Source organism: Schistocerca serialis, chromosome 2 (assembly GCF_023864345.2).
Source record: "Schistocerca serialis cubense isolate TAMUIC-IGC-003099 chromosome 2, iqSchSeri2.2, whole genome shotgun sequence".
NCBI classification, from domain to species: Eukaryota; Metazoa; Arthropoda; class Insecta; order Orthoptera; family Acrididae; genus Schistocerca; species Schistocerca serialis.
The window spans coordinates 55780298-55807578 of NC_064639.1; the positions used below are offsets into that span (position 1 = coordinate 55780298).

General features: G+C 37.1%; 1 protein-coding gene across 2 annotated transcripts in view; it reads right to left on the reverse strand.

Annotated features, from left to right (window-relative positions):
• LOC126456757 (uncharacterized) overlaps positions 1-27281 on the reverse strand; it is a 783002-nt gene that overhangs the window by 44216 nt on the left and 711505 nt on the right. For both annotated transcript variants that reach the window (XM_050092505.1, XM_050092504.1), the window contains one exon: positions 21691-21886. In XM_050092505.1, coding sequence (XP_049948462.1) covers positions 21691-21886 — 196 coding nt within the window. The remainder of the gene's footprint in view (positions 1-21690; positions 21887-27281) is intronic.

Here is a 27281-nt window from a genome sequence, read left to right on the forward strand (position 1 = left end):
ATAAAGTCCAAGAATTAATGGTGTGTTCAGACAAGTCATTTCCATTTCATGCAAAATATTTCGATGACTGAGTCAGTCATCTCCTTCAGGTGCTGTGAGTTCAGATTCAGATTCTTTATTTGCCATTGACCATATGCAGTGAAATATGCTTTATAATGATCTCAAGATACATAAGAAGTTACTATATTAGTTAGTGTTTACATTACAAGTACAAATTATTTATGCAACATTAATCAATTGTACAGTATTGCTGCCAGAGACTTAAAACTCAATATCTATGTTACAAGTATCAAAGAATTTTGTAAGACTATAGTATGGATTGTCTATTGACCATTTGTGCAGTTTACTTTTAAAATTATTGAAAGGTGTATTGAGTATGTAGTGATTTGTTAAATAACTTTAAACTGTTCACTTTGTGAGAGTTGCCTATTTTTGTCAGCCTATGTCTAGGAATGTCAATACTCTCTTTGTTTCTGGTGTCGTGAAAGTGTATGTTCTCTCTGGCATTAAAATTTTGTTCTGTTCTTTTCAGCACATATCAGTGATGCATAAATATAAAGATTTATCACTGTCATTTTTTCATTTTGATGAATAAGGGATGGCAGTGTTCCCTTGGACCAACCTTGCACATTATTCATAGCATCTTTTTCTGCATCAGTAGTACATCACTGACATGACATGAGTGGCCCCATAGTAGCAGCCCATAAGATATATGAGAGTGAAAAAGTCCAAAGTAAGCTGTTCTGACATATTTGTTACTCACCAGGTCAGACAGTTTCCAGATGAGATAGGACACACCCTTGGTAACTTTTTGCAGAACTGGTTGATATAGGGTTATCAGTTAAGTTTGGAATCGATGTGTATAGGCCCTAGCCACACGACATTTCCATTTACCTCTTTAGCCAGTCGCAACTGCAGATGCTGAGTTTTCTCTGGATTACATAGAAGTTTGTTAGCCAAGAACCAGTTTAGTGTTAAGGAGAGAGTATCCTGTGATTTCTGGTGTGCCTTTGATAAATCTCGATCTGTGCTGATTAAGACTGTATCATTCGCATAGTAGATAACTGACTCAGGCCCAACATATGATGGTAAATCATTAATTGCAGCAATTAAGAAGAAAGGACCAAGGACAGAGCCCTGAGGTACACCAGAGTGGCACTATTCATAGAACATTGTCTATTTTGAATTGACACAAGTTGTCTCCTGTTATTTAGATAAGAGTTGATCATTTCTAACTCTGTATTACTTTTACCATAACACTTTAGTTTGGCTAGTAGGATGTCAAAGGGGATGCAATCAAATGCCTTACTCAGATCACAAAGTTCAAGTGAGACTGTTCGTTTATTTTCAAATGCAGTTAATGTCTGATTAACTATTTCAAGGACTGCAGAGGTGGCATTTTTCCCTTGTCGAAAACTGTGCTGTCTATTACAGAGAAGGTCATACTTTTCAAAAAAGTTGCTTAGCTGTCTGTGGAAAATGGCTTCAAATATTTTGGAAAAGATTGGTACAATAGACACTGGCCTATAGTTTTCAGGGAGGTGTTTTCCACCATTTTTGTATATAGGTAGAATTTTGGAAATTTTGAGCTGATCAGGGAAAACTCTTCCAACTTCTAGGCATTTATTCATAATAAAAGCAAGTGGATTGCAAATGAGGTGTACTGTCCTTTTTATTGAGTAGTTAGATAGCCAGTAGTAGTCCATGTCTTTCGAGTTTGAAAATTTTCTAACAATATTCATTATATCTGTGGGTGTGACATGGTCCCAGTGAAATTCGTGACCTTTAGGTAGCTGATCAGTAAGTATATCAATTGCTGGTATGTCTGACTGTTTAATTTTTGATTTTAATTCATTTACTGTAGTTGTAAAATATTTATTGAGCTCTTCTGGCTTGAGTATAACATCTCGTGTTTGGGTGGAAGAGTGTTCTTGTTTTATAATATCCCAAGCAGCCTTGCATTTGTTCGGGGCTCCTTCAACGTAATTTTCATAAGCAGCTTGTTTGGCAAGTTTAAGGTTGTTTTTGTAATGAGTTTTACATTTTAGGTAGTCTTCATAATACGTATCATTTTGTTCTGCCCCACATTTGCCATTGTCTTTATATGTTTTGTACAATGAAAGCACCTTTTCCGGGATACTAGCAGAGTCATCAGTGTACCGTTTACGCTTTTTACCTTTTCTATTTGGTTTAGTACTGTTTCTTTTCATTGGTGAGCAAGAGTACCATAAGTCAACATATATCTTAAAGAAATTATTAAATAGAGTTTTGACAGTTGATTGATCTGCGTCATATTCATAAACAAAGTACCAGTTTACTTTTCTGAGGGAGTCTGTGAATAATGTATCATATTCCTCTTTCTGACCTCTAACGCATGTCATCCTTGGCTTCTTATTTGCAACCTTATAATTCTGATCCGACTGTGTATACTGGTATTTTAGGAGTAGAGGATCATGATCTGCAAAACATTCTTCAGCAATGCTTACACTATGTAAGTCTCTTGAAAAATTAACTGTAATATTGTCCAAACAGGCTTTTCCATGTGTCTGGCTGTTGTTAGCATAATACAGATTTAGTGGTGGTGGTGGTGGTTGGTATTTAACGTCCCGTCGACAACGAGGTCATTAGAGACGGAGCGCAAGCTCGGGTTGGGGAAGGATTGGGAAGGAAATCGGCCGTGCCCTTTCAAAGGAACCATCTCGGCATTCACCTGAAACGATTTAGGGAAATCACGGAAAACCTAAATCAGGATGGCCGGAGACGGGATTGAACCGTCGTCCTCCCGAATGCGAGTCCAGTGTGCTAACCACTGCGCCACCTCGCTCGGTGCACAGATTTAGTGATCTGAGTAGGTTTAAGAATGTTTTTGTGTTGAGTTCCTATGTGTCTAGCAAGTCAGTGTTGAAATCACCACATATTGCTACATTTGTTTTGAGTTTTAAGATGTTCCTCATCATCTGTTCAAATTTCTTGAAAAATAAGATAACATCACTGTTTAGAGATCTATACACACTAACAATTACAATATTTTGGTATATCAGTCTTATACAGGTAAATTCACTGTTTAATCCTGATGAGTATGAACTTACATGTATTTTAGAGAATTTTATACATTGTCTGATAAATATTGCGGCCCCTCCATTTCTTCCCTCATTTCTACACATTATAGCTGCCAGAATTTACTCATTAGGTATAAACAAATCTACTTGATATTCTGCAAGCCAGTGTTCTGAGACACGCATTACATCACTTTTTATTTATTTATTTATTTTATTTTTTTTTTTTTCAACAATGTTCTAACTCTAACAGCTTGTTACTAATGCTGCAAATATTGACTTGCAGCATGGTACGTGGGCCTACTTGACATCTTTTTTTTTCCCTCTCTGAGCCATTAAGATCTTGTGTTTTACTTTTGTGTGTTTTAATTTCCTCTTCAGGAAGCTTGTCGTTATTTTTGGACCAAACCCTGTAAGATTTGGTCCGTTTTAGTAGTTTCTCTTTTTGACACACTGATTCAGGTGCATACCACGTCCAGTGAAACTGTTCCTTTCATAGCCACTAATATCTAATAATTTTATGTTTGTAAATTTAGCACAAAAATAAATTTAGCACAAAAATATCTCAGTTTATTGTAAGTTTGCCTTATTTCTGTACTAACACATGACCAATCAGTCAGGTCACACATGAGTGGTAGAGTGGCTACAATAACATTAGCAAAGTGTAAATATTATATTACTAAGATCAGTTTCTTGATGAATTAGTTGGCATTGTTTTTGTTTACCTCGTCTGCATCTCCGATCAGCACTACACAGTTCTTTTTTGTGAGTTCGGAGCTTTCACTGTTTATACCAGCAGTAACTGTGTCGAAATTTGCCTCATGGTTTTACTTCACTGTAAATACTTAGACTGTTCCCAGCCTACATCAACATTAGATTAGAAATGTTTCGTATGTGGCCATCCCCAAATAATTTCACCTCATGTTTCTGCAGACACTGCTGCACTTTCACATCAGACGTCTCGTATTCACTAGAAAGCGAGTGCCGAACAGTATTTTTTTCACACAGTTTTTCCTAACAATCTTCAAAATCCAGTGCAGTGAATTTATTGGTCACAGCTATTTTGCTGACACTTTTGATTTTCTCCTCCACCATACTCGAGGAGACAATGTTTTTTGCTCAGTGCCATTTATCCTAACTCGAAGTGTGGACGTCACTCGGATGGGATTCTTTTCCACATAGTTTCAATTCTAAGTCATTGTATTTGTCACTGAGAGGAATGTACCTATTGTTTAAAGCATTGATATCACTCTGAAGCACTTTTATTATTTCATTTTTGTCCCTGACAGCATTTACTATTTCTCGTTCTTCGTATTTCCGCAATCCAAGTGCACCATTTCCCAGTAAAGTCATTCGTTACAAATTCTACACACACTTTTGAGCATTTCTTGTGGAACAGCGTCAACATTCTGTGCACTGAACTCCTTTTATCACCTTCTTAGCACACACTTTACACTTATTATCATCTTTAATTGCATTTTTGCCATGGCAACATAAACCAGCACAGCTACAGGCACCTGAATATGATAACTGGAATGATCATCAAAATGTTGTGCACAAAATGGAATTGAAAACTCCACTGCACCACCGGAAGAACACTGTCAATCAGCAGTGCTGAGCAAACCTGAGAGATCGGGGTCCGAGAAATTTCGATACCATAATCATGAATTGTTCAGAGATAATATCCTTCTGTTTCTTTGCATTTAATAAAGGAGTGCACACGAATGATTGTCAGTATTTTTTACATGTTTGCACCAAATGTCTTACATGGTACACGAAACATCTCCCTTCCCCTCAGAGAACATCAACTGTGCTTGTGAAGGGGGAAATTGCTGAACTGAGAGTCGTGCTAGTGGTAGAGTAAGTCAGAACTGAGGAGATCGACCACTTAAAGTGTATCCTGTTTCTCCTCATCCCTTTTAAGTTCCATTTTGCATCCCACTTTCTGCACAAGACTCAAGGAGGTGTTACCCAAAAGCAGATTGGATTTCTGTCTTATATTAACTGAGTGAAAGCTGCTAATTCTTGGGAAAAAGCTCATATTTTTAACAACAAATAACATTAAAGAAAACAAATATTGGGAGACCAATGTCAGAATTCCCAGTCTCCCGACCAGGGGTCGAGAAGATGTTCATGAACTTACACCACTTATTGCTCGAACTGCCCACTTCTGAACCAAAAATACCTCTGTGAATGGGAAAAGCTAATCCAGAATATAATGCAGTATAAGCAAATGCAAATGGGCAAAGTAGATTAATTTTTGTTGGACCCCACTTACTGAAAATACTGTTCTAATGGTAAATATAGCAGCATTCAGTTTTTGAACTGGATCCCAAACACAGGCTTTCCATAACAGTTTATCATCTATCCATATACCTAAAAATCTGATTTTTTCCGAGTCACTAATTGTACGTCCTTTCAGTATAATCGACATGTCAGTATAAGTTGAATTGTGTGATAGAAACTGTAAAAACTGAGTCTTATTGTGATTTAGAATCAATTTATTTTCTAAAAGCCACAGACTTATGTCTCGAACTGCAGTATTTGATACACTGCCTATGTCTTGATTGACATCCTTCACTACCACACTAGAATCATCAGCAGACAGAAATATTTTGGAATCACCTGATGAAGAAATGCACCTGATGCGAACCCATTTTTTCACGACTCAGCACGGGCTGACTGCTCGATCGAACTCTTCACATTTAGCAAGTAGATATTGTGAACAGTTGCTTGCTACAGCTTCAGTCAGTCGACTTACACAGAACATTGGTGGAAGGTGTACAGATGAAGAAATGGAGTTCTTATTGCCGAGTGTTTTTCAGTTCCTTACTCTACCGTCTGTGCTCCTGTAACACTGGTACAGTGTCCTGAGTGAAAGCATACAGGAATTCTAAAAGTTGTGGCCTGAGGGAATTCAGATAGTGTGTTTCAACATTTAAGCATACCCACATATTTATTCATTTACTTACTGTCCACAGTCAAATGCAAGATTTTTTTTTGATTATGGCCACATCTTACAATTCGTGTCATAATTTTCTGGGATCAATACAAAAATACAATACGTATTATTAGCTATAAATAAAAACTAATAAACAATCATACAAAGATGGGCATACCCCTTTAGGAAAATGTGGTGGCCATCTTCTAATCTTTGATTATCAGCATTACTATTATTATTATTGCAAACTTCTACCACAGGTTATGCAAGTGGTATCATTACAGGTTTTGACTTATTATCAAGTCATTCTCAGATGATATGTTTCTAGAAAAATTCTAGAAAACTAAATTACAAATCAAACTAACTTCTATAGGGAATGATTCGTAAATACTCCTTCAAACACATTTAAAAGTAGCTCCCTTTAAGCTTTTTCTATACTTTGGCAGTTTGAAAAACAATTTGATCTTCATGTTATAGAGAATGTCTGCACCTCTCATGTTATGCATTACCAAGTGACAATCGTGACACCCTCTGGTATTTTAATATGCAGATAATTTTTTAAGCTATTATACTGAGTGTACTAGTTCTACCTCTGCTCCTTCCTACATGAAGCTCTGTTTAATTAAAATGTTATGGACACAGAAACATAATGGCTTTTAGTATAGTCCACATAGACACCATAACCTCTCAAACACATATCAACTGCTGCAACTGGATGTTTAACTACATAATATCAAGTGGAATAAGAGTAAAGTATTGCAGCTGACAGAACTGAGGCCATCAAGACAAGTCTTATACTCTAGAGTAGCAGGTCGATGAGGATATTCGTGAGTAGGGTCATTTTTATTTTTATTTTTATTTTTATTTTCATATTTGGTAATGGCCATTAAAGACTACATTAAACAACAGTTACACATTACTGGAAGCCTTCTTTACAGCCAAAAGTCTTCACATTCTTCCTCTGCCAGCCTGTCATCTTTGCTCTGTCTGTCCTCTGTTCATTGTGAAAACCTTTAAAGCTGACATTACACTTTGTCTGTACTGAGATGTTCCTCAATTTAAACCAGCATATTCAGGATCCTTTCTCACATCCCTGAATCCTTTATTATAAGTTTTTGGACTATTGTAAGTATCTTAAACATCTGTATTCTCAGTATCTTCTAATCCATCCCAATCAGCTGCCTATAAAATTTTAGTCTTCTTTTTCTAATTGTCTCAATTACTCTTTCATTTTCTGGGTACAATTACTCCCTTTCTCATAATCTGTGTCGTCCATACCAGATAGTTGGACTGTTTATCTTGCAGATTATCTTCCAAATTTCTTGGCTACTCTTTGTTCCAACATTCTTATCATTTGGAGGTATTTGTTACCACGTGTGGTGTGTGTGTGTGTGTGTGTGTGTGTGTGTGTGTGTGTGTGTGTGTGTGTGCATCCATCCAGCCACCCACCCACACAAACACAAAATTAATTACTCACTATGTTGTACTGTCGTAATTTAGCTCACTCTGAAATGGCCTTTCTCTTATATGAATCACATGCCCCGTGAAAAGCTGTAGCCACCTCACCTTGCTCACTATTATTGACAACTGAAAAGCAGTGAAGGAGATGTCAGCTTCTGCCATGCTCTTGTCTTCTGGTGATGAGGGTCTGCTTTACATTTGCTGTATATATCCGTGGAAGGAGTATTTAAAGGGCCTATACAAGGGAGATGAACTTCGAGGCAATATTATAGAAATGGAAGAGGACATAGATGAAGATGAAATGGGAGGTATGACACTGAAAGAAGTATGTGACAGAGCACAGAAAGACTAAGGCCCTGGGGGCAGATGACATTCCATCAGAACTGCTGAGATCCTTGGGAGAACTAGCTAATCGTGAATTGTGGTTTATTAGTTTCATAACATATATAATCAAAATCACTTGATTCAGGTACAGGAGACACTTCAAAAGTTTGGTAAAATTTACCATAAACATAGAAAGCTGATGTTTACATACAGCATAATGATAATAATAATAATACAATTCTGTCCTATATACACAAAAGGCATAGATAATAATAATAATAACAATAATAAAAACAGTATCTCAAGATCTAACACTAAATTACCCTAGCTCAAATTATCATGTCATCCCCTAAAAATTCTTCTATCAAAAAGTAGCATTTCTCCCCCCGGAATATGATGTAGCCTTATTTTTAGGATCTCTGGCTTAATATTAAATATATTTTTGCCCATTAATTTGTTACATATTGTCATCCCCACATACTGTGGAGCCCGTTCATATAATTTAAATTTGTGAGTGGGTAGCATAAAATTATTTTTATTTCTTGTGTTGTATGTGTAGCTAAAATGATTTTCCTCAAATAATTTTTGCCTGCTGTGTAGGAAGATAATAATTCATAAATGTATATGGAGGATACAGTTAGGATTTGCAGTTGTCAAAATAATTAGCAACAAGATTCTGTTTTCTGTGTGGTACACAAGTATCTGACAATTTTTTTCTGGTGTTTCAGTATACGACATATTCTACTTGAACTTCCCCAGAAAATTATACCATACCTAACGACACATTCAAAATAACCATGGTATGCTATTTTTTGTGTACTCATTGTACTCATTTTGGTATAGTTCCCAAGTATCTGCATTGCAAATGCAAAACTGCTTAGTTTATTTGATAAGGAGTCAATATGTGTGTTCCAGTTCAAGTTCTTGTCCACATTTAGTCCTAGGAATTTGACAGTGTCAGCTTCTTCCACAAGTTGATTACTACATTGTATTTTAAGCTCTGCACATTTTGAGCATTTGGTTTGGAAATGTACCATATGAGTTTTTGCAATGTTCAGTTTCAATCCATTTAACTGGAACCAGTTTCCTAGGGTAACCAGTGTGTTCACAACGAAGCTTGGGATTTTTTCTGCATCACCATCTTCAATTAAAACAGAAATATCGCCTGCAAACGGAACTGATGGGGAATTGATATTTGTGGACAAGTCATTCACACAGGATAGGAACAAGATTGACCCCAAAATGGAGCCTTGAGACACACCTTGTCTCCACTTCGAAAAATAATTCACCACATTTGAAGTGATAGTTACCCTTTGTTTCCTGTTCTGCAGGTACGATGTAAGCCATTTGAGAGTATTGCCCTTAATCCCATTTATCTAATTTGTAGATAAGCAAGGCATGGTTTACAGAGTCGAAAGCTTTATTAAGATCACAGAAAATGCCAGCAACTCCTCTAGTCCAGTGCTTTGCATGTCTTTTCAATAAAGTTATTTACTGCAACTAGGGTGTTTTTTCCTGGTTGGAATCCAAATTGATTATTTATAATAATGTCATTTTTTACAATAAAATTTTGTATCTGGTTTGCAGCTACTTTCAACAACATTGAAGAATAAAAATAAGACAATTGTTTTCCATGTCTTCTCTTGACCCTTTCTTGAACAGAGGTCTGACTTTGGCATACTTCAACGCATCAGGAAAGCATCGCTGTTCAAAAGATTGATCAATTATTTTAGTTAGTGGAGGTGCTATTATGTGATACACTGCTTCAATCACTTTAGTCGGTATCCCATTGCACCCAGCTGAGTTTTTATTTTTTGATGATAATATAATATTTTCCACATGCTTTATTGAGACTTTTTTTAAAAATCTGTGAGATACTCAGCTCCTTGCTGGAGTCGAAAGGGGTTTACTTTGATTCGATATTTGAGCTGAGTTTACAATAAGGCTATCATTTACTTTAATCCTAGATATTTCATTTCTATTAATTCCAACACCTAACTCTGATTTGTCAAGAGACCACACTGCCTTTGTTTTACTTTTATGTTGTGAAATGAACTTATTGTTTGCCATTTGTTTGGCTGCTTTCACAACTTTTTGAAGGTAGCTTTATAATGTCTAACATATTCGGTAAAATACCTGTTTTTATTATATTTCAGTTCATTATGTAGTTGACTCTTCCTAGCACTAGAAATTTTTATACCCAGAGTTATCCATTTAACTTTTCCAGTGATTTTGTTACATATGGTTCCAAGTGGAAAAGTTTCATTAAACACACCAAGAAAACTGCTTAAAAATTTGTCAAAGTTACTACTACTTGAAATACAGCTGCCATAAAGCCATTCAACCTCTCTTAATGTATTTCTAAATACAGTTAATTGTTTTTTTCATTGAAGTTTCTTTTCATAGAGCTGCTGTTACATGGAATTTCTTTGTTAATTTTTGGTGTGCAAGATGTATGAGCCAAGCAAAATACCCTACGACTTCATGACGAATGTAACAATTCCGATTCTAAAGAAAGCAGGTGCTGACAGGTGTGAATATTACCGAACTATCAGTCTAGTAAGTCATCACTGCAAAATACTAACACAAATTCTTCACAGAAAAAGGGAAAAAAATTATAGAAACTGACCTTGGAGAAGATCAGTTTGGATTCTGGAAAAATGTAGGAACATGCGAGTCAATACTGATCCTATGAGTTATCTTAGAAAATAGGTTAAGGAAAGGCAAACCTACATTCACAGCATCTATAGACCTAGGAAAGCTTCTGTTGATGGTGACTGGAATACTCTCTTTTAAATTCTGAAGCTGCCAGGAGTAAAATACAAGGAGTGAAAGGTTATTTACAACTTGTACAGACATGAAAGTGAGCAAGGGTTGAGAATAGAGTAAGATAGAATTGTCGTCTATTCCCTGTGTTCTTCAGTCTGTACACTGAACAAGTTGTGAAGGAAACCAAAAGAAATTTGGAGTAGTAATTAAAGTTGAGGGAGAAGAATTAAAAACTTTGATGTTTGCCGACGACATCGTAATTCTGTCAGAGACAGCAAAAGGCTTGGAACAGGAGTTGAATATAAGGGATGATGTCTTGAAAGGAGAATATACAGGATGTATATGTGGACAAGGAAAAAAAAATTCCCTGATTTCCCAGTTAAAAATACACTTTTCCTGGGATAACATATACTTTTACTGTGTTAAGTGACAGTATATTTTCCCTTGAAACTGGAAAACTTATCAATCCTTTCAATGGTTAAGGTTTTATACACTGGCGTAGAACTTCCTGGCACTTTAGAAAATCCCCCCCCCCCCCCCCCCCAAAAAAAAAGCGTTTTGGAAAGATCTTTGATGTGCAGCAACATGTACGCTGCATATTTTCGTATTACTATATGCTGGATATCTTTATATTACAAAGTATTAAGTCAAATCCCACCAAACGCAGCATGTTAGTTTCTGAAGCATTGAAACAGAGATTTTGATGCGTTTTGAGCCAATCACAGCTCATGTCATGTGATGGCAGCAGTGACTGAGAAGTTTAGTGAATTTGTGCCTCCAATTATTTCGAATTTTCAAATGTTATCTGGCATCAATGGCATGAAGATGATCAACAAAAGTGCTTCGCAAAGTTTCAAGTCTAGTGCCACGCAAAAAATCTGCAGTGAAAAATCATCCAGCTCAAAATGTAAGTGTGTAACATGTGAAGTCCATCCTGACAAAGCAAAACTAGGTGAAACTATTAATTTGTTGCAAGAAATTGTGCACAGATCCTTGGCAGAAAACAAAGTGATAGGTGATAGACACAATTGTCTTGAAAATGATCATAGAAAACTAAAAACTGCCAATCAGGGCATAAGTGAATATGACAGAGATAAAGTGTACACAGTGACCAAAGATTCCATCACCATTTCAAGTATTCCAACACATTCTGGGTGTACCGGTAAGGCTAACCATAGCATGAACATTCCGTCATCTTTAGTAACAAATTCTCCTGCCATGTTCCAAAAAACGGTAGGCCTATCTACAAAAGATCAAATTGTGCACCATCTGAAAGAAAAGCCTGTTATTAAGCAAAATGTGGAACCTCGCCAGCCAAAACCATCACTCGTAAAGAGAAGCGAGGTAAATTCAACATTCAAGATGACAATTAATTTAACTGACACAACAAATGCAGCAAGAAGAATAAATGTATATTTAATGGGTGATAGTCACCTTAGAGGCATTGCACACAAAATAAGAAGTGTAAACAGTAAAGTAAATGCTTCAGGTTTTATTAAACCTGGCGCTCATTTTGACATAGTGCTTTCAACTGTAAACAATATTTCTCGAAACACAATGAAGGAAGACTTCATTCTAATTTGTAGTGATGCAATGATGTTGCACAGAACGATGGTCTGCATGCTGTTAATGCCTTAAAATCTGCTCTAAACCATCTAGATGACTCAAATGTCATTGTTCTCGATATTCCACACAGGTATGACTTGCCTCAATTCTCGTGTCTTAACAGGGCAGTAGCATATACAAACAGTCAATATGCAGAAATTTGCAATGGTTATGCAAATGTACAAATGGTTAATGTGCAAAATTTTAGTAGAGAACTTTACACCACTCAAGGCCTCCACCTCAATCAGCACGGAAAATGTCACTTAGCATCCATTATTTGTGAAATTGTCGTAAATGCTAGGAACAATGTATACTCAAAACACACACATTCAAAGAATGAGTGCTCCACAACACAAGAAGACTGCGGGAATGTAATGAGTACAGACAGACGACATTGGACAAATGGCTGCTTAAAAAAGCAGGTAAAGCTGATTCTTCCCAGCCTCCCAGTACATGGAAACAGACCAACTTGAATAAATGGATAGTGAAAAATACCAAACTCACTCTGTCAACTGATATTTCTTGTTTAGGGATAAATGTGTAAGTGGTTCTGGAAATCAAAATCTGACTATTTACCATCAAAACATATGTAGCCTGAGCAACAAGATTAATGAACTCTTAATTAATATCCAGGAGCCACAAGGTATAGATTGTGCCCATGTTCTGTGCTTTAGTGAGCACCATGTTATATCAGATATTGAAAAACTTGCTATAGATAATTACTGCTTAGCAACATCTTACTGTAGAAAATTCATAGAAAAAGGTGGAGTAGCGATATATGTCAGAAACAGCATCACATGTAGTGTAATTAATGTGCAGAATTTTTCTATAGCTCAACAGTTTGAAGTATGTGCCATAGAGCTGGCTTTAAATAATTCTTATATAGCAGTAGTAGCTTCATACAGGACACCTTCAGGAAAATTTAACATTTTTTTTTAAACAGTTAGATGCGTTCTTATTACACATATTTACACTCAGTAGAGATGACATAGTTGTTGGAGACTTCAATGCAAATTTCCTAACGAACTCCAGAAACAGAATAGACCTTGAGAACTTGATGTCCTCATATAATCTTGCTTCTGTTGTACATTTTCCCACGTGAATAACTTCATGAACAAAATCATTAATTGATAATATATTTATTAACATAACCAAGATTGATGACATAGCTCTTAGGCAAGTCCTGAATGGTCTCTCTGACCATGATGGACAAAGACTCACCATTAGCAATTCAAGTATTTGTGACATTAATAGTGGTCCCAACTGGAAAATTACTGGGAAATCTACCGACAAAACTACTGAGATGTTTAAATTGCATCTCCAAAACGTAGACTGGGGTCCAGTATATAAAGCAGAAAATGCCAATTCCAAATACAACCTTTTCAGTAATGAAGTGGTTCTAATATTTGAAAGTACTTTCCTAAAAAGAATATATAAAACCCATACTAAAAAATCCACCAACAAGCCTTGGGTTACCACTGGAATTAGGATTTCATGCAAAAGAAAGAGACAGTTGTGCATTGCCTCAAAAAAAAAAAAAACAGGTGACCCTAAACTTTTAAATACCTATAAAAAATGCTGTAAAATATTGAACAAAGTCATTCAGAAATCAAAAAGTATGTAACTGTGCTCAAAAATTAACTACACTAATAAAATCAAAACTATATGGAAAGTGACATGAAATGAGACTGGTGCAAATTACCCCAACAAGACTCAAAATATTGCTCTTAACAATGAAGGTAAGCTAGTTCAAAATCAAGATATTGTAGCTAAAATATTTAATGAGCACTTTTTAACTGTTGCCAAGAAAACAGCATGCAATGGCTCTTCAGAAAAGGCAATAAAATCTATGAAAGAACTTTTCCGTAACTCTACATACATGATAGATATGGCCCCCATAACTGTGCAAGAAGTAAGAAAAACCATAGTTTCTCTAAAAAGTAAAAATTCATAGGGTGTAGACAATATTTCCAGCAAACTGCTAAAAACCAGCTGTAATCAACTCTAAAGTTCTAGCTCATATATTCAATGCCTCTCTAAATCAAGGTGTCTTCCACGACAGAATGAAGTAAGTTACTGTGAAGCCCCTCTACAAAAAAGGTGATTCCACAAATGTTTCCAACTATCATCCTATCTCTCTTGTAACAGCATTTTCTAAAGTCTTTGAAAAATTAATATATGTCAGGATTGTCAATCACCTTGAAAAATTTGCACTAATTAGTAAACAACAATTTGGTTTCAGATCAGGTATATCTACAACTGAAGCAATTTACGCACTTACAAATAACATTTTAGAATGCCTTGACAAGAAAAAATTACCTGTTGGTTTATTCTGTGACCTGACTAAGGCTTTCGACTGCGTCGATCACAGAATACTTTTAGGAAAAGCAGCCCAATACAGAATCCGTGGACAAATGGGAACTGACTCAGGTAATATATAGAAGTCAGACAACAAAAAATAGTATTAGGTGTTAACAATCTACAAGAAGGAGAGGTAGAATCTAACTGGGTAACAGTACATCATGGAGTTCCACAAGGGTCAGCCCTTGGTCCCCTCCTATTTATTATATACATTAATGACCTACCCCTGTCCTCCAACAGTGTTAGCAATATCACAATGCTTGCAGATGACACAAGTATAGTGACAGCCAGCAAAATCTTCACTGATGTAGAGTTAAATGCCAACCAAGCACTTGCAAATGCTATGAACTGGTTCACAGCAAATTCTCTAGCAATAAACGTCAGTAAAACAAATTACATGCAGTTCCAATCCAGTTACATAAGCACAGAAGGGATTGAAATTGCACACACGAGCCAAGAGTTAAAGACCATTCAGTGCACAAATTTCCTAGGCGTTCGCATAGATAACCAGCTCAACTTGGAATTCCGCATACAGGAAGCACTAAAAAAGCTTACCTCAGCAACATTTGCCATCTGAATAATCTCCAAAATTGGAGACATCAATGTATCAAAGTCTGCATATTTTGGCTGCTTTCATTCAGTGATGTGCTATGGAATAATCTTTTGGGGCAACTCACCACTTTCAAAAAAAATTTTTGTAAGCCAGAAAAAAGTAGTCCAAATTATGTGTAGTGTTCCTCTAAGATCCCCATGTCGCAACCTTTTTAAACAGTTAGGTATATTAACCAGTACCTCACAATATCTCCTCTCACTCATGGCTTTCACACTTCTCAATTCCTCTGAATATGAAACAAATGAGGCATACCATCATTATAACGCAAGATGGTAAGGTGATAACCACTGTGAATGGAAAAAATCTGTCTCTGGTACAAAAAGGGGTAAAGTACGCAAGTACAAAAATCTTTAACGCACTCCCGAGTAAGTGTCTGACAGAAAGTAAAACCCTATTCAAAGAAAAGCTAAAAGGAATTCCTACTGGAAAAATGTTTCTACTCTTCAGATGAATTCTTCAGCAGAGATAAATAATTTGAGTAGCAATTCAGTTTATTTTCTTTGTCATTATATCTGTATTGTTTTTTCTCACTTTTGTATTTTTGTATTGTATTGTTTATTATCTCTATTATATTATTGTATTGTACCAGTTTTGAATCATTCATCTACTATGGTAATATACCACTATGTATTGTATTGTATGATATCTATACTGTATCTGCTTTGACTTGTTCCACATCCATGCATAATCACGCCATACTGGAGCTATGGAATATGTATCTCAAATAAGTAAATAAAATAAATAAAGATCTCACCAGCCGATGACAGCAGATATTCAGAGCATAGGACACATGAGGTAGTCAGCCAATAGCAATACCACTGTTAAGTAGCGTGAACAAACAAATTAATATTCATAGTATAGCTACAGGAAAAGCTAAGCTTTCAAATACAATTTTGTGTGTGTGTGTGTTACTAAGATACATCACACAAATGTTCCAGTAAAATTTTAAATAAAGACAGAAATGTCTGGTCTTCTGGGCCCGAAGTTCTTGTAAGTGGCTGGTCCTCAAAGTATTAAGTTTTAAATGAGAGTCAAACGCTGTGTGATTCAAGACGTTGCTTGCACATTCACACACATAACATAATTCATCTTGCGTAAAAGGAAATTCACTTTGAAAGCAACTCTTTTCAAACCACCATTCGCAATATTTTCCAGCAACCTGTTAGAAATAGCTGCATTTCAGCAGTTGCCAGAGAGCACCAGCTATGATAACGCAAGAAGCCCATATATTTGTATGTATACAGCTTTAACAAATCTTACAGAAACAGAGGATTACAGAATACTCCAAGACCATCGGAATTAAGTAAACTACACTAAAATGTGTAATTCACCTTAAAATGCTAATTCGTATGTTGAGATTCATAGAGATTCATTAAGAAAGTTAGCAAGTACCTACAATTTCCTTTTACTATTCCAAATTTTAATTTCTTGCTCACTTTTTTCCATATAAAGATTACAAAAAATAGAAATTTTACTATGAAATTCGTATAAAATTACGAGAAAATAAAAAAATGTAAACAGAGGTAAATCACTACAGTAAATTCGCGTAATTACAGTTATTTGCATGTACATAAAATAAATTCCATAGAAAATTGAGAGAAAAATGAATGTGTTTGTTTTCTTACATTCCCTTTCTCAGAAAAAATCAAGTTTGAAGAAAAAAGGTAAACAAAGGTAAGTAAAACAGCAAAATGAATTTATTCACTTTTACTTACAATTTTTCGTTTAATAAGATTTCAGAAAAGTGCAAAACAATCACGACATTACAGACCACCCAACTTTTGTTTGTTTTGGACTCCTCTGACCCTATGTACACAGCAGTATGCGAAGACTAACTTCTGAATTACCGGATGCACAGCACTCCATTTATTCAGGCCACTATTAAGTACATGAGTGAGTGTGTTGGTTGTTTTAGACAAATCGAAGCCCCAACCTGATTTTAAGTTATTCAGTGCAGTTTTCAGGATGCAAATTTTCTTGTTGTATCAGCACTGTATTATCTCATGTTTGGTTCTTTATTATGGCATAATGCCATGTGTGCCAGAGGATGAAAACATGTACTTGAAATACAGCAAACAGTTGAAACTAGCCAAAAAAACTGACAGCCTCTGCGGAAAAAATTAGTAAAGGTCAAATTTCTTTAGCAAACCGACAAAAATAACTTCATTGTTCTGAAAGACTGCCCGAAACATGGAAATGAAATGCAATAAAATCAGAAAACTGTGACTAATAACATATTTTAGCCTTCTGTAGTTATGTGAATGTACTTTAATTCGTTTGATAACTCCCGGCCACAGATATCCATTTTATTTTCATTTGTCATGAAAGCTCTAAACAAGGAAAAACAGCAAATCACAATACGTAAACATGGGTCACGTGGAGAAGATTGGGTGCATAAGAAAAATTTTTCCGTGTAGCATCTGGCAGCTTGTTGCTACTACTGATACAACTAACAGCCCACTTCAAGTAGCAAGATACGCGACTCAACTGCTCATGCGCATGGGCCCTCTGGCAACCGCTCAAACGAACCTAAAGTAAATACAGTAGAGTCTCCAACCTAAACTGGCCATGGCAAGGTTGGATAAGCGGGCAGGTCAGATGACACGGAAAATAATAAAAAAAAAAAAAAAAAACACAAAAATTAAAGTAGGCTAAATGAGTTAAACATTTAGTACAATACAAATCAAATTAGACTGAATAGATATTTACTGTGTGCAGAAGTTAGTAATTGTCTTTTGTTTGCCTGCTTTTTTTTTTGCCACTAAATCATGTAGTCTCTTAACAAGTAAAATCTCGGTAGATGATGTTTCCTCCAGTTGCTCTACAGACTTTAAAGCAATTTCTAAGGCCTTGTGTCCTTCGCTGTGAGAAATCTTGGGCGCACTTTCCTCCACAACATCCGCTTCTTCGTCTTCTTCCTTCTTGTTTACCATGTTGACTATTTCTTCATCTGTCACTTCAAATTCTTCATCTTGGACAATCCATTCATTTATGTCATCTTCTGTGGCATCAGCACATCCCAGAACTTTTCATAACGATGAAAGCGGGGTAGTGTTTTCTGGTTCAGTCTGTTGCTGTAGATTTTCATCATCTGGAGAATTTTCCTGTAGCAAAATTTTCCAGGATTTTGCAGTTGTATTTGCTCCAACACTCTCCCGAGACTGGGCCATGTCATAAGCTACGTCTTTCAAATTAATACGGTGCAACTGCTCTAGCATGTCTTCTCCCTTGTCCATAGCATTAATTAAAGAGGAAAGCTAGTTTCTGCGGTAGTTTCTCTTCACTGTCTCTAAGGTCCCTTGGTCCATAAGGATGTGTCATTTGGAGGCAAAAACATGGCCTTTATATCTTGATCTTGAAGTTCATCTTCATTAGGATGACAAGTGGCATTGTCTAGAAGCAACAGTGCTTTGTGAGGCAAGTTGTTGGCTTTCAAAAACTTTACAGTTTGTGGCACGAACTCATTAAAAAAACATTCTATAAAAATGTCTGAGATCATCCAAGCATTTTTTTGGTTGTAATATTTCACCGGTAAAGCATTTTTAGATACATTTTTAAATGCTCTCAGTTTTTTTTGCTTACCTTTCATAGACAGTTTCATTTTCAAATTTGGCTGTGGTGTTACTGCATGCAAGAATTGTCACTCTTTCTTTACTATGTTTGTAGCCTGGTGCTGCCTTTTCGGCCTTCAATGCTCATGTTTCTTCTGGTAACATTTTGTAATTGAGACCAGTCTCGTGGCAGTTAAAAATTTGATCGCCTGTTAAGTTTTCCTTGTCCAATACCTAGTGAAGTTTATTCCTAAACAATTGAACAGCTTCAAAATTTGCTGAAGGCTTCTCACCACAGACATTAAGTTGCTGAATTCTGTATCTTTTCTTCCATCTATCGAGCCAGCCTAGACTAGCTGTGAAATCAGGTTCACTTTCGTTTAGTTCGTTACAAAACTTTAAGGCTTTTTTCTGCAAAATAGGTCCCGACATGGATACACCTTTATCTCTATGTTCAGTAAACCATAGCAACAAAGTTTCACTTACTTTTTCATAATCACATTTTTTCATGGTTTTCCGATCTTCCAAAACAGCCAAGGTTGCTCGCTGAGAATACCACTTCTCAATTTCATTGCGGTTCCTTTTCCAGTCTCCAACTGTTGTTTTCCCGATGATATAATCTTGTGCCACTTTTAATAAAGTTTCACCATTGTCTATTCTTTTTAAAGCTTTAAGTTTTTCTTCCACTGAAACGACCACCTTTTTCTGTTTTGAAGTCATCACCACAAATTTTTACAATAAACAAAGTGCAACATGTTCACTCCACTACATATCTAAGTTAGCATTGAGTAGTGAGGAGTAGCAGATGGCGACAATGAACTGAGTATCAACAAACAACACATTAGCCACTGAACTGTTGTCAGCTGGCGCACGGCCGGCACAATGAAAGGGTTGGATAACACAGAAGGTTGGATAGCCAAAGACTGGATAATCAAGACTCTACTGTAGTTACGATGTCACACTCATTGGAAGCAGTTTGTTGTTATGAAGTACTGCATAGTCTTCGTTCTTTAAGCCTTTGACACATTCTGTTGCTCGCAGATGCTGGTGTATGAACTGTATTTTGTTGTCGTAAATGGCGCATTTTCTTAGCAACTTACATTTTATTGTGGTTCTTTCCTCTCGTTTATGTTTTATTGCTGCAGTATTATTCTGCAATAACAGGATACAGTAAACTCCTTGATTAGAGTATCAGTTCTTAATAATCAAAATTACAAAAATGTAACTGAAAACTGAAACAATGAAAAATTCCCATAATTTTAACAAATTCCCAGGTTTTTCCCGGATGAAAAAAATTCCCTGGTTTTTCCTGGAATTATCAGTTGTCCTGGGGCGTAGACACCCTGATATAAGACAGACATCAACAAAAGCGAAATAAAGATAATGGAATGTAGTCGAATTAAATCAGTTGATGCTGAGGAAATTAGATTAGGAAATGAGACACTTAAATTAGTAGATGATGTTTGCTACTTGGGCAGCAAAATAACTGATGATGGTTGAAGCAAAGAGGATATAAAATGCAGACTGGCAATGGCAAGAAAAACATTTCTGAAGAAGAGAAATTGGTTGACACTGAATATGGACTTAAGTGTTAGGAAGTATTTTCTGAAAGTATTTGTATGGAGTGAAGCCATGTATGTGAGTGAAACATGGACAAACGGTTTAGACAGTTTAGACAAGAAGAGAAGGAGCTTTTGAAACATGATGCTGCAGAAAAATGCTGAGGATTACATGGGTAAATCACGCAGTTAATGAGGAGAAACTGAGTTGAGCTGGGATGAAAAGAAATTTATGGCACTACCTGACTAGAAGAAGGAATCAGTTGGTAGGACACATTTTGAGACATCAAGCAATCACCAATTTAGTATGGGAGGGAAGTATTGGGGGTAAAAATTGCAGAAGGAAACCAAGAGATGAAAAGAGAAAGGAGATTCAGAAGGATGTAAGCTGTGGTTATTACTTGGAGATGAAGAAGCTTGCACAGAATAGAGTAGGACGGAGAGCTGTATCAAACCAGTCTTTGGACTGAAGACGATGATGACAACAACAACAACAATGGAGGCCTATAGATAGCAATTTTCCCTCATTCCATTTGAGAGTGGAGCAGGAAAGGAAACGCCTAGTAGTGGTACAAGCTACACTCCACCTATGGTGGCTTGCGGAGTATGTATGTAAACGCAGATGTACATGTAGCTATGAAGATGAAATGAGAAAATAATGTGAAGCTTAAAGAAATACACCTATTTACTCTGTAAATGGAAGCAACTAACAATGAAAGCTATTACTTATATCTGACACAATCAACAAGTTACCTGGTAAAGCTAGAACATAAAATTACAAAACACATATGGAGTGACTACAAAGAAGTAATTATGTATTGCATAAGGTGGACTTTTTAAAATAATCCTTTGCTAGCAATTGTGTTTGTGGGCATAAATTTTCAAACCTTTTTAAAAGGATTTTATCAAATAACAATCATAATTTCTTATACTGAGGTTGATTTTATGTCCAGAACAAAAATGTATAATGCTAACTATAATTTCCAGCAGAGGTAATTATGTTCTACAAGAACACCTTTAACTGAGAGTATGCTGAAGAAAAATCTATTGGAATTTTAAAAACAATTTTTACTACTGCTTACAGTGGTGAACATTGTACAGACATAGCAACAAATAACATGACCACTGAAACTCCAAACAACTAGGGATTTTTTTTTTACTCTGTTAGCAGTTCAACAAGAAAAACAAGATTTGTGTGTAATTCTTCAGTGCTTGCAGCTTTTCTTTGGCTTCAGTGTGGAAATGGATAAAAGATTATTCCTGCTCCTAAAATTTAATTTTATTTTACATTTACAATTATTAAGTAATTAAATCAAATAACAGATTCGTGTAACTTGAAACTATCAATAAAGAGTGAGGTTTGAGGGCTTCAATGCTTTCCAGAAAATGGTGCAGAAGATATCTACCTATTTTAGAGTGATTCATTTATAACTGTAGCCTACAGCTTTACCTTGAGATCTACTGTTGTAAGTTTTATTTTACTGCGCATTCCTACACTGAGGCCAGTTTGCAGATCCCTTCGCCGCCTTTCCAGCTTTTCATGTAATGCAGTGATTAAATCCTGGACTTCTTTCTCTAAAGCAAGATAGGGTCCAACTTTAGCAAGCTGTGCAGAGAATGGTCCAAAACAAGCTTCCACAAATTGGCTGCAAAATATAATCAGAAAGTATTTCAGTTACTTAAGTAACACATGCTGAACAGAAAGCATTAATAATACTTTTTATATCTCACAATTATGAAAGAAGTTACAAAATCTCTGTAGGATTGTTACTTCCTGTCTCATCAGATACATATGATGAAAGATACACTGAAGAGCCAAAGAAACTGGTATACCTGCCTAATATCGTGTAGGGTCTCCGCGAGTACACAGAAGTGGCGCAACATGATGTGGCATGGACTTGACTAATGTCTGAAGTAGTGCTGGAGGGAATGGACAGCATGAATCCAGCAGGATTGTCTATAAATCCATAAGAGTATGAACAGTATGTTGCAAGGCATCCCAGATATACTCAATAATATCCATGTCTGGGGAGTTTGGTGGCCAGTGGAGCTGTTTGAACTCAGAAGAGTGTTCCTGGAGCCACTTTGTAGCAACTTTCTGGATGTGTGGGATGTCACATTGTCCTCCTGGAATTGCCCAAGTCCATTGGAATGCGCAATGCAATGGACATGAATGGATACAGCGATCAGACAGGATCCTTACATATGTGTCACCTGTCAGAGTCGTATCTAGACATATAAGGGATCCCATATCACTACAACTGCACACTTCCCACACCATTACAGAGCTTGAACAGTCCCCTGCTGACATGCAGGGTCCATGGATTCTTGAGGTTGTTTCCATACCCATACATGTCCATCTGCTTGATAGAATTTGAAACGAGATACATCCGACCAGGCAACATGTTTCCAGTCATCAACAGTCCAATGTCATTACTGAGGGGCCCAGATGAGGTGTAAAGCCTTGTGTCATGCAGTCATCAAGGATACACAAGTGGGCCTTCAGCTCCAAAAGCCCGTATCAATGACGTTTTGTTGAATGGTTTGCACACTGACACTTGTTGATGACCCAGCACTGAAATCTGCAGCAGTATGCTGTCTCATTCTTGCAGGATCTTTTTTGGGCTGCACTGATTCCCACAGTACACTCATGAAATGGCCATACAGTAAAGTCCCCACTTTATCGCTATCTCAGAGATGCTGTGTCGACCATAACACCATGTTCAGACTCTCTTAAATCTTGATAACGTGCCATTGTAGCAGCAGTAACCGATCTAACAACTGCATCAGACACTTGTTGTCTTATATAGGCACTGCCGACTGCAGCGCTTTATTCTGAATGTATACATATCTCTACATTTGAATACGCATGCCTATACCAGTTTCTTTGGCACTTCAGTGTATGAGAAAGATATAAACAGAATACAATGAACATTTTTGTGAGCTCTGTCCGAGAAAGTATTACAAAAAAATTGAGAAGAGCACATATTGACCATTGAGAAGCTGCTGCCCCCCTCCCCCCCATCTGGATTACCTGGGTTGGTTTGATAAGGTACATAACTAGTTTTAAAAAATCTGAGTAAGGATTTATTTTGATATGTCCAAATAATGCAAGGAGTAACATAACCACTGTTCGAGTAGTTGAGATGTTGATAGTCAACATACACATAAACAAAATTGAAAATGTTTGTAAGCTCTTGGACAATGTCCTCTCTTGAAGTTAGCTGACTAGCAAATTCAAATTCCTATGCCTTATGAAAACAATAATTCTTCATTACTCTCATCTAATCATTATATTGAAGAGCTTGGATTTGGATGCAATTTTCTTCTTAATCTGTTCAAAGTAAACTAGAGTTCCTTTGTAGTCAAACTGAAGAAACACATGTTTCCACTGTTTGAAATGCCATTCTGCTTTTGTGTAAACTGAATAACCCAAGTTTTCCTACAATTTTAAGCAATGTCAAAGTAATTAAATTCCTTTTAAAACTAGTAAAAGAAGAGTAGACACTACAGACCTCTGATTGTTGTGGTCTTCAGTCCGAATACTGATGCAATTGCCCATACTAGTCTATCTTGTGCAAACCTCTTCACCTCTAAACAGCTACTGCCAGTTACACCTGTCTGAATGGGCTTACTGTACTCACACTTATGTCTTTCTCTACAATTTTTACCCCTCCCCCTCACCACTCTGTCACCAAACTGGTCTCAACCTCCTTTTAGTCAAGTTGTACCATAAATTTGTTTTTCTACCAATCTGATTCAGTACCGTCTCATTAGTTAAGTGATCTATCCATCTAATTTTCAGCATTCTTTTGTAGCACCACATTTCAATAGCTTCTATTCTCCTTTTGTCTGAACTGCTTATCATCCACACTTCAGTATGAGACCAAACTCTACACAAAATACCTCTTGAAAAGACTTCCTAACATTTAATTTAATATTAGATGTTAATAAAATGTTCTTTTTAAGAAATTACTTTATTACTATTGTCAGTCTACTCTGCAGACCATCTCTACTTCAGCCATCATCAGATATTTTGCTGCTGAAATAATAAAATTCATCAGATGGTTTTAGTGTCTCATTTGCTAATATATCAGCATTATCTCATTTAATTTAACTACATTTCATTACTCTTGTTTTACTTTTGCTGAAGGTCTTCTTACAACCTCTTCCTGAGACATTATCCATTCTCCAAATTCTTTGCAGATGTTTACAGACCTACAATAATACTGACAAGTTTTTATTTTCTCTCTCTGAACTTTTATTTCCCTTAGAAAATTCCTTCTAGTTCATCCAAAGTTTTCTCATTGTACAGACAAATAATATTGGGTATTGGATACAACCCTGTCTCTCTCCCTACTACATCTACATTTACATCTACATCTACACTCTGTGAACCATCATGAGGTGCACGGTGGAGGGTATATCCTATTGCACCAGTTATTAGGATTTCTTCCCATTCAGTTCACATATGGAGTGCAGGAAGAATGATTGAATACCTCCATGCATGCAGTAATTACTCTACTCTTGTTCTCACAATACCTACATGAGTGATTCATAGAGCATTATAATATTTTACTAATCATCAGTTGAAACTGTTTCTTGAAACTTTGTTAACAGACTTTCTCAGGATATGATTCTTGAGTTTCTCCTGGCGTATTTGATAATCAAAATATCCACGGGTATGCTGCCGGTCTATAGTGTCCAACGGGCACAATATTTCGGCGATCATACATGTCGCCATCATCAGGTGAACTGACGGACTGAGCTCCTGTGAACGTGCCGGCACGGAGATCCGTACGCTATGGCTGCTCAGAGGGAACTGGGTTCGGTCGCGGCGGCGGCCGATTTAAATACCCTCCGCCCGCGGCGCGCTCCCTCCGCCGTTCGCGGCCCGCGCCACGGTCGCGCGGTGGAGCAGATTGCGACGCCGTCTGAGATAATGTCAGTGTGATGGCTCTGTCCGCCGTGGTCGTCATTGAAGGCATCACGCTTAGCTTTCTTGGCAGCCAAACACGTCTCATTTAGTATCTCTCTATCTACAATCCTGTGCTTTGTTTTTTACCTATTATGCAGTAGTCTCTGTGTATTTAGAAGCTTCTTTACAGTGACTATATACCATGGATAGTCCCTCCCATTATGAACTGTTCTATTGGGCACATACTTACCCAGTGCATGTCAACTATTCTTTTAAACTTCAGTCATAGTTCCTCTACATGCTCATTCACTGTGCTGAATGTTTCCAGTTCCTCACTGAGATATGAAACTACTGATTTGCTAGCTAGCTTACTGAACATATACATCTTTCTGCTTGTTTTAGTCATCCTTTGTACTTTGGTAATCACCGTTGCCACAACCACATCACGGTCACTGATACCAGTTTCGATGTGTACATTCTCAAAGAAGTAAGGTCTATTTGTTGCCATTAGATCCAATATCTTTCCACCATGAGTGGGCATTTAGTAAAGTTCCACAAGATCTCACATCATGCCCATCACTAACAAGACTAATTTCCTCAGTTGATTGTTAAATGGCTAAAGTCTTCAGTAATGATTACAGCACGGTTGGGGAACTTACAAGTGAACTGAGGTATTTGAGTTACATCAGGAGATGAATCTTGTGGGTGACAGAAGGATCAAATTATCATTTTATGTCCGCCCCTGTTACTGAGTCTTGCCAAAACAATCTCACATGCAGCTTCAGTTTCTACCTAGGTGGATTTGAGGTTCTTGTCTACTGTGAGAGATAGATCACCTCCATTTCCCATTTGCCTACACTTTTTATATATACACTTAAATTTTCTCCAAAAAACTCACTGCTATCAATTTCAGTTTTCAACCAGCTTTCTGTACCTAGCCCTATGTGAGCTTCACTGCTCTTCATGAACACTTCAATCTCTGGGACTTTGTTGTGAATGCTTTGGCAGTTTACCATTAGGATTTTAATACTCTCATCTGAGGGAGACATTTCTTTCAGTTTTACACTGATACTTCTGGGTTTCCTACAGCTACTGTTACCTGAATTGGACGGAGAGTCGCTCAATATAAAAAGAACTTTCTCAATCACTGTTACCCTTTGGTGTCCTTTGCTTCTTGTAATTGCAGTTTGTTTTCTGTACAAATTGAAAATAACTTCAGGATTTCAGGCGGTGTATTCTAACCGATATTGTCAAAACTTTTCTCTAAATTTACAAATGGCATAAATATAAGTTTGTCTTTCTTCAGAATATCTTCTAAGTCACACACTCAGTACGGCCTTGCGTGTTTCTACATTTCTCCAGAACCCAAAGTGATCTTCACCGAGGTTAGCTGACAAAAAAGTGAAGCAACCAGAAGGGCAGGAGGAAACGAAATGACACTTTGAGGATCGAGACAGTGTGTGACTTTATTTTTGCAATTACAAAATTGGGCCACGATTAAGAAGAACTTGGTAGTACAAACCCCCTATTGTAATGGCGGTACAGCATTTTTGATCTGGATGCATTCACCGATTTGATCAGTAAGGGTGTCAGAAAGCTGTCATATCCTCTCCTCGGTAACCCAGATACCGGCAGAGGAACAGAGTCAACGTCCGAGCCAGTCCCGTATGTCACTCGAGACAGAGCTGGGGATCTCGCCAGCCACAAGAGTACTTCACTGTTACACAGACGGTTTCACAGAGACATTTGCCACGTGAGGAGCACCATCTCGTGGGACTGCAATAATGTCACCAGAGAGGTAAAGGACGTACGATTTCCGTGGCGTATATTATGCTATCGGAGTTCCCTCAATTTACTACTGGCCGTGACCTGAAGTCGTACTCGACGACTCCCGGCAGTGTGAAACTGGGAGTAACACTGCCGTGCCTCTTCAAAACACCAGAAGAAGGGGACCTCTCCCAGGGTCGCCACTGTACTCGCTCACAACGATCGTCCAGGGTAGCATGGCATCGTGATCCGATGCCGAAAGCTGCGCTCGCTGATCACAGCACCACTCCAAATGTGGCCTTTTATGTCGTGGTATCAGTGACAGCCTAGACGTGAGATGGCAGTTCTCCAGTTGC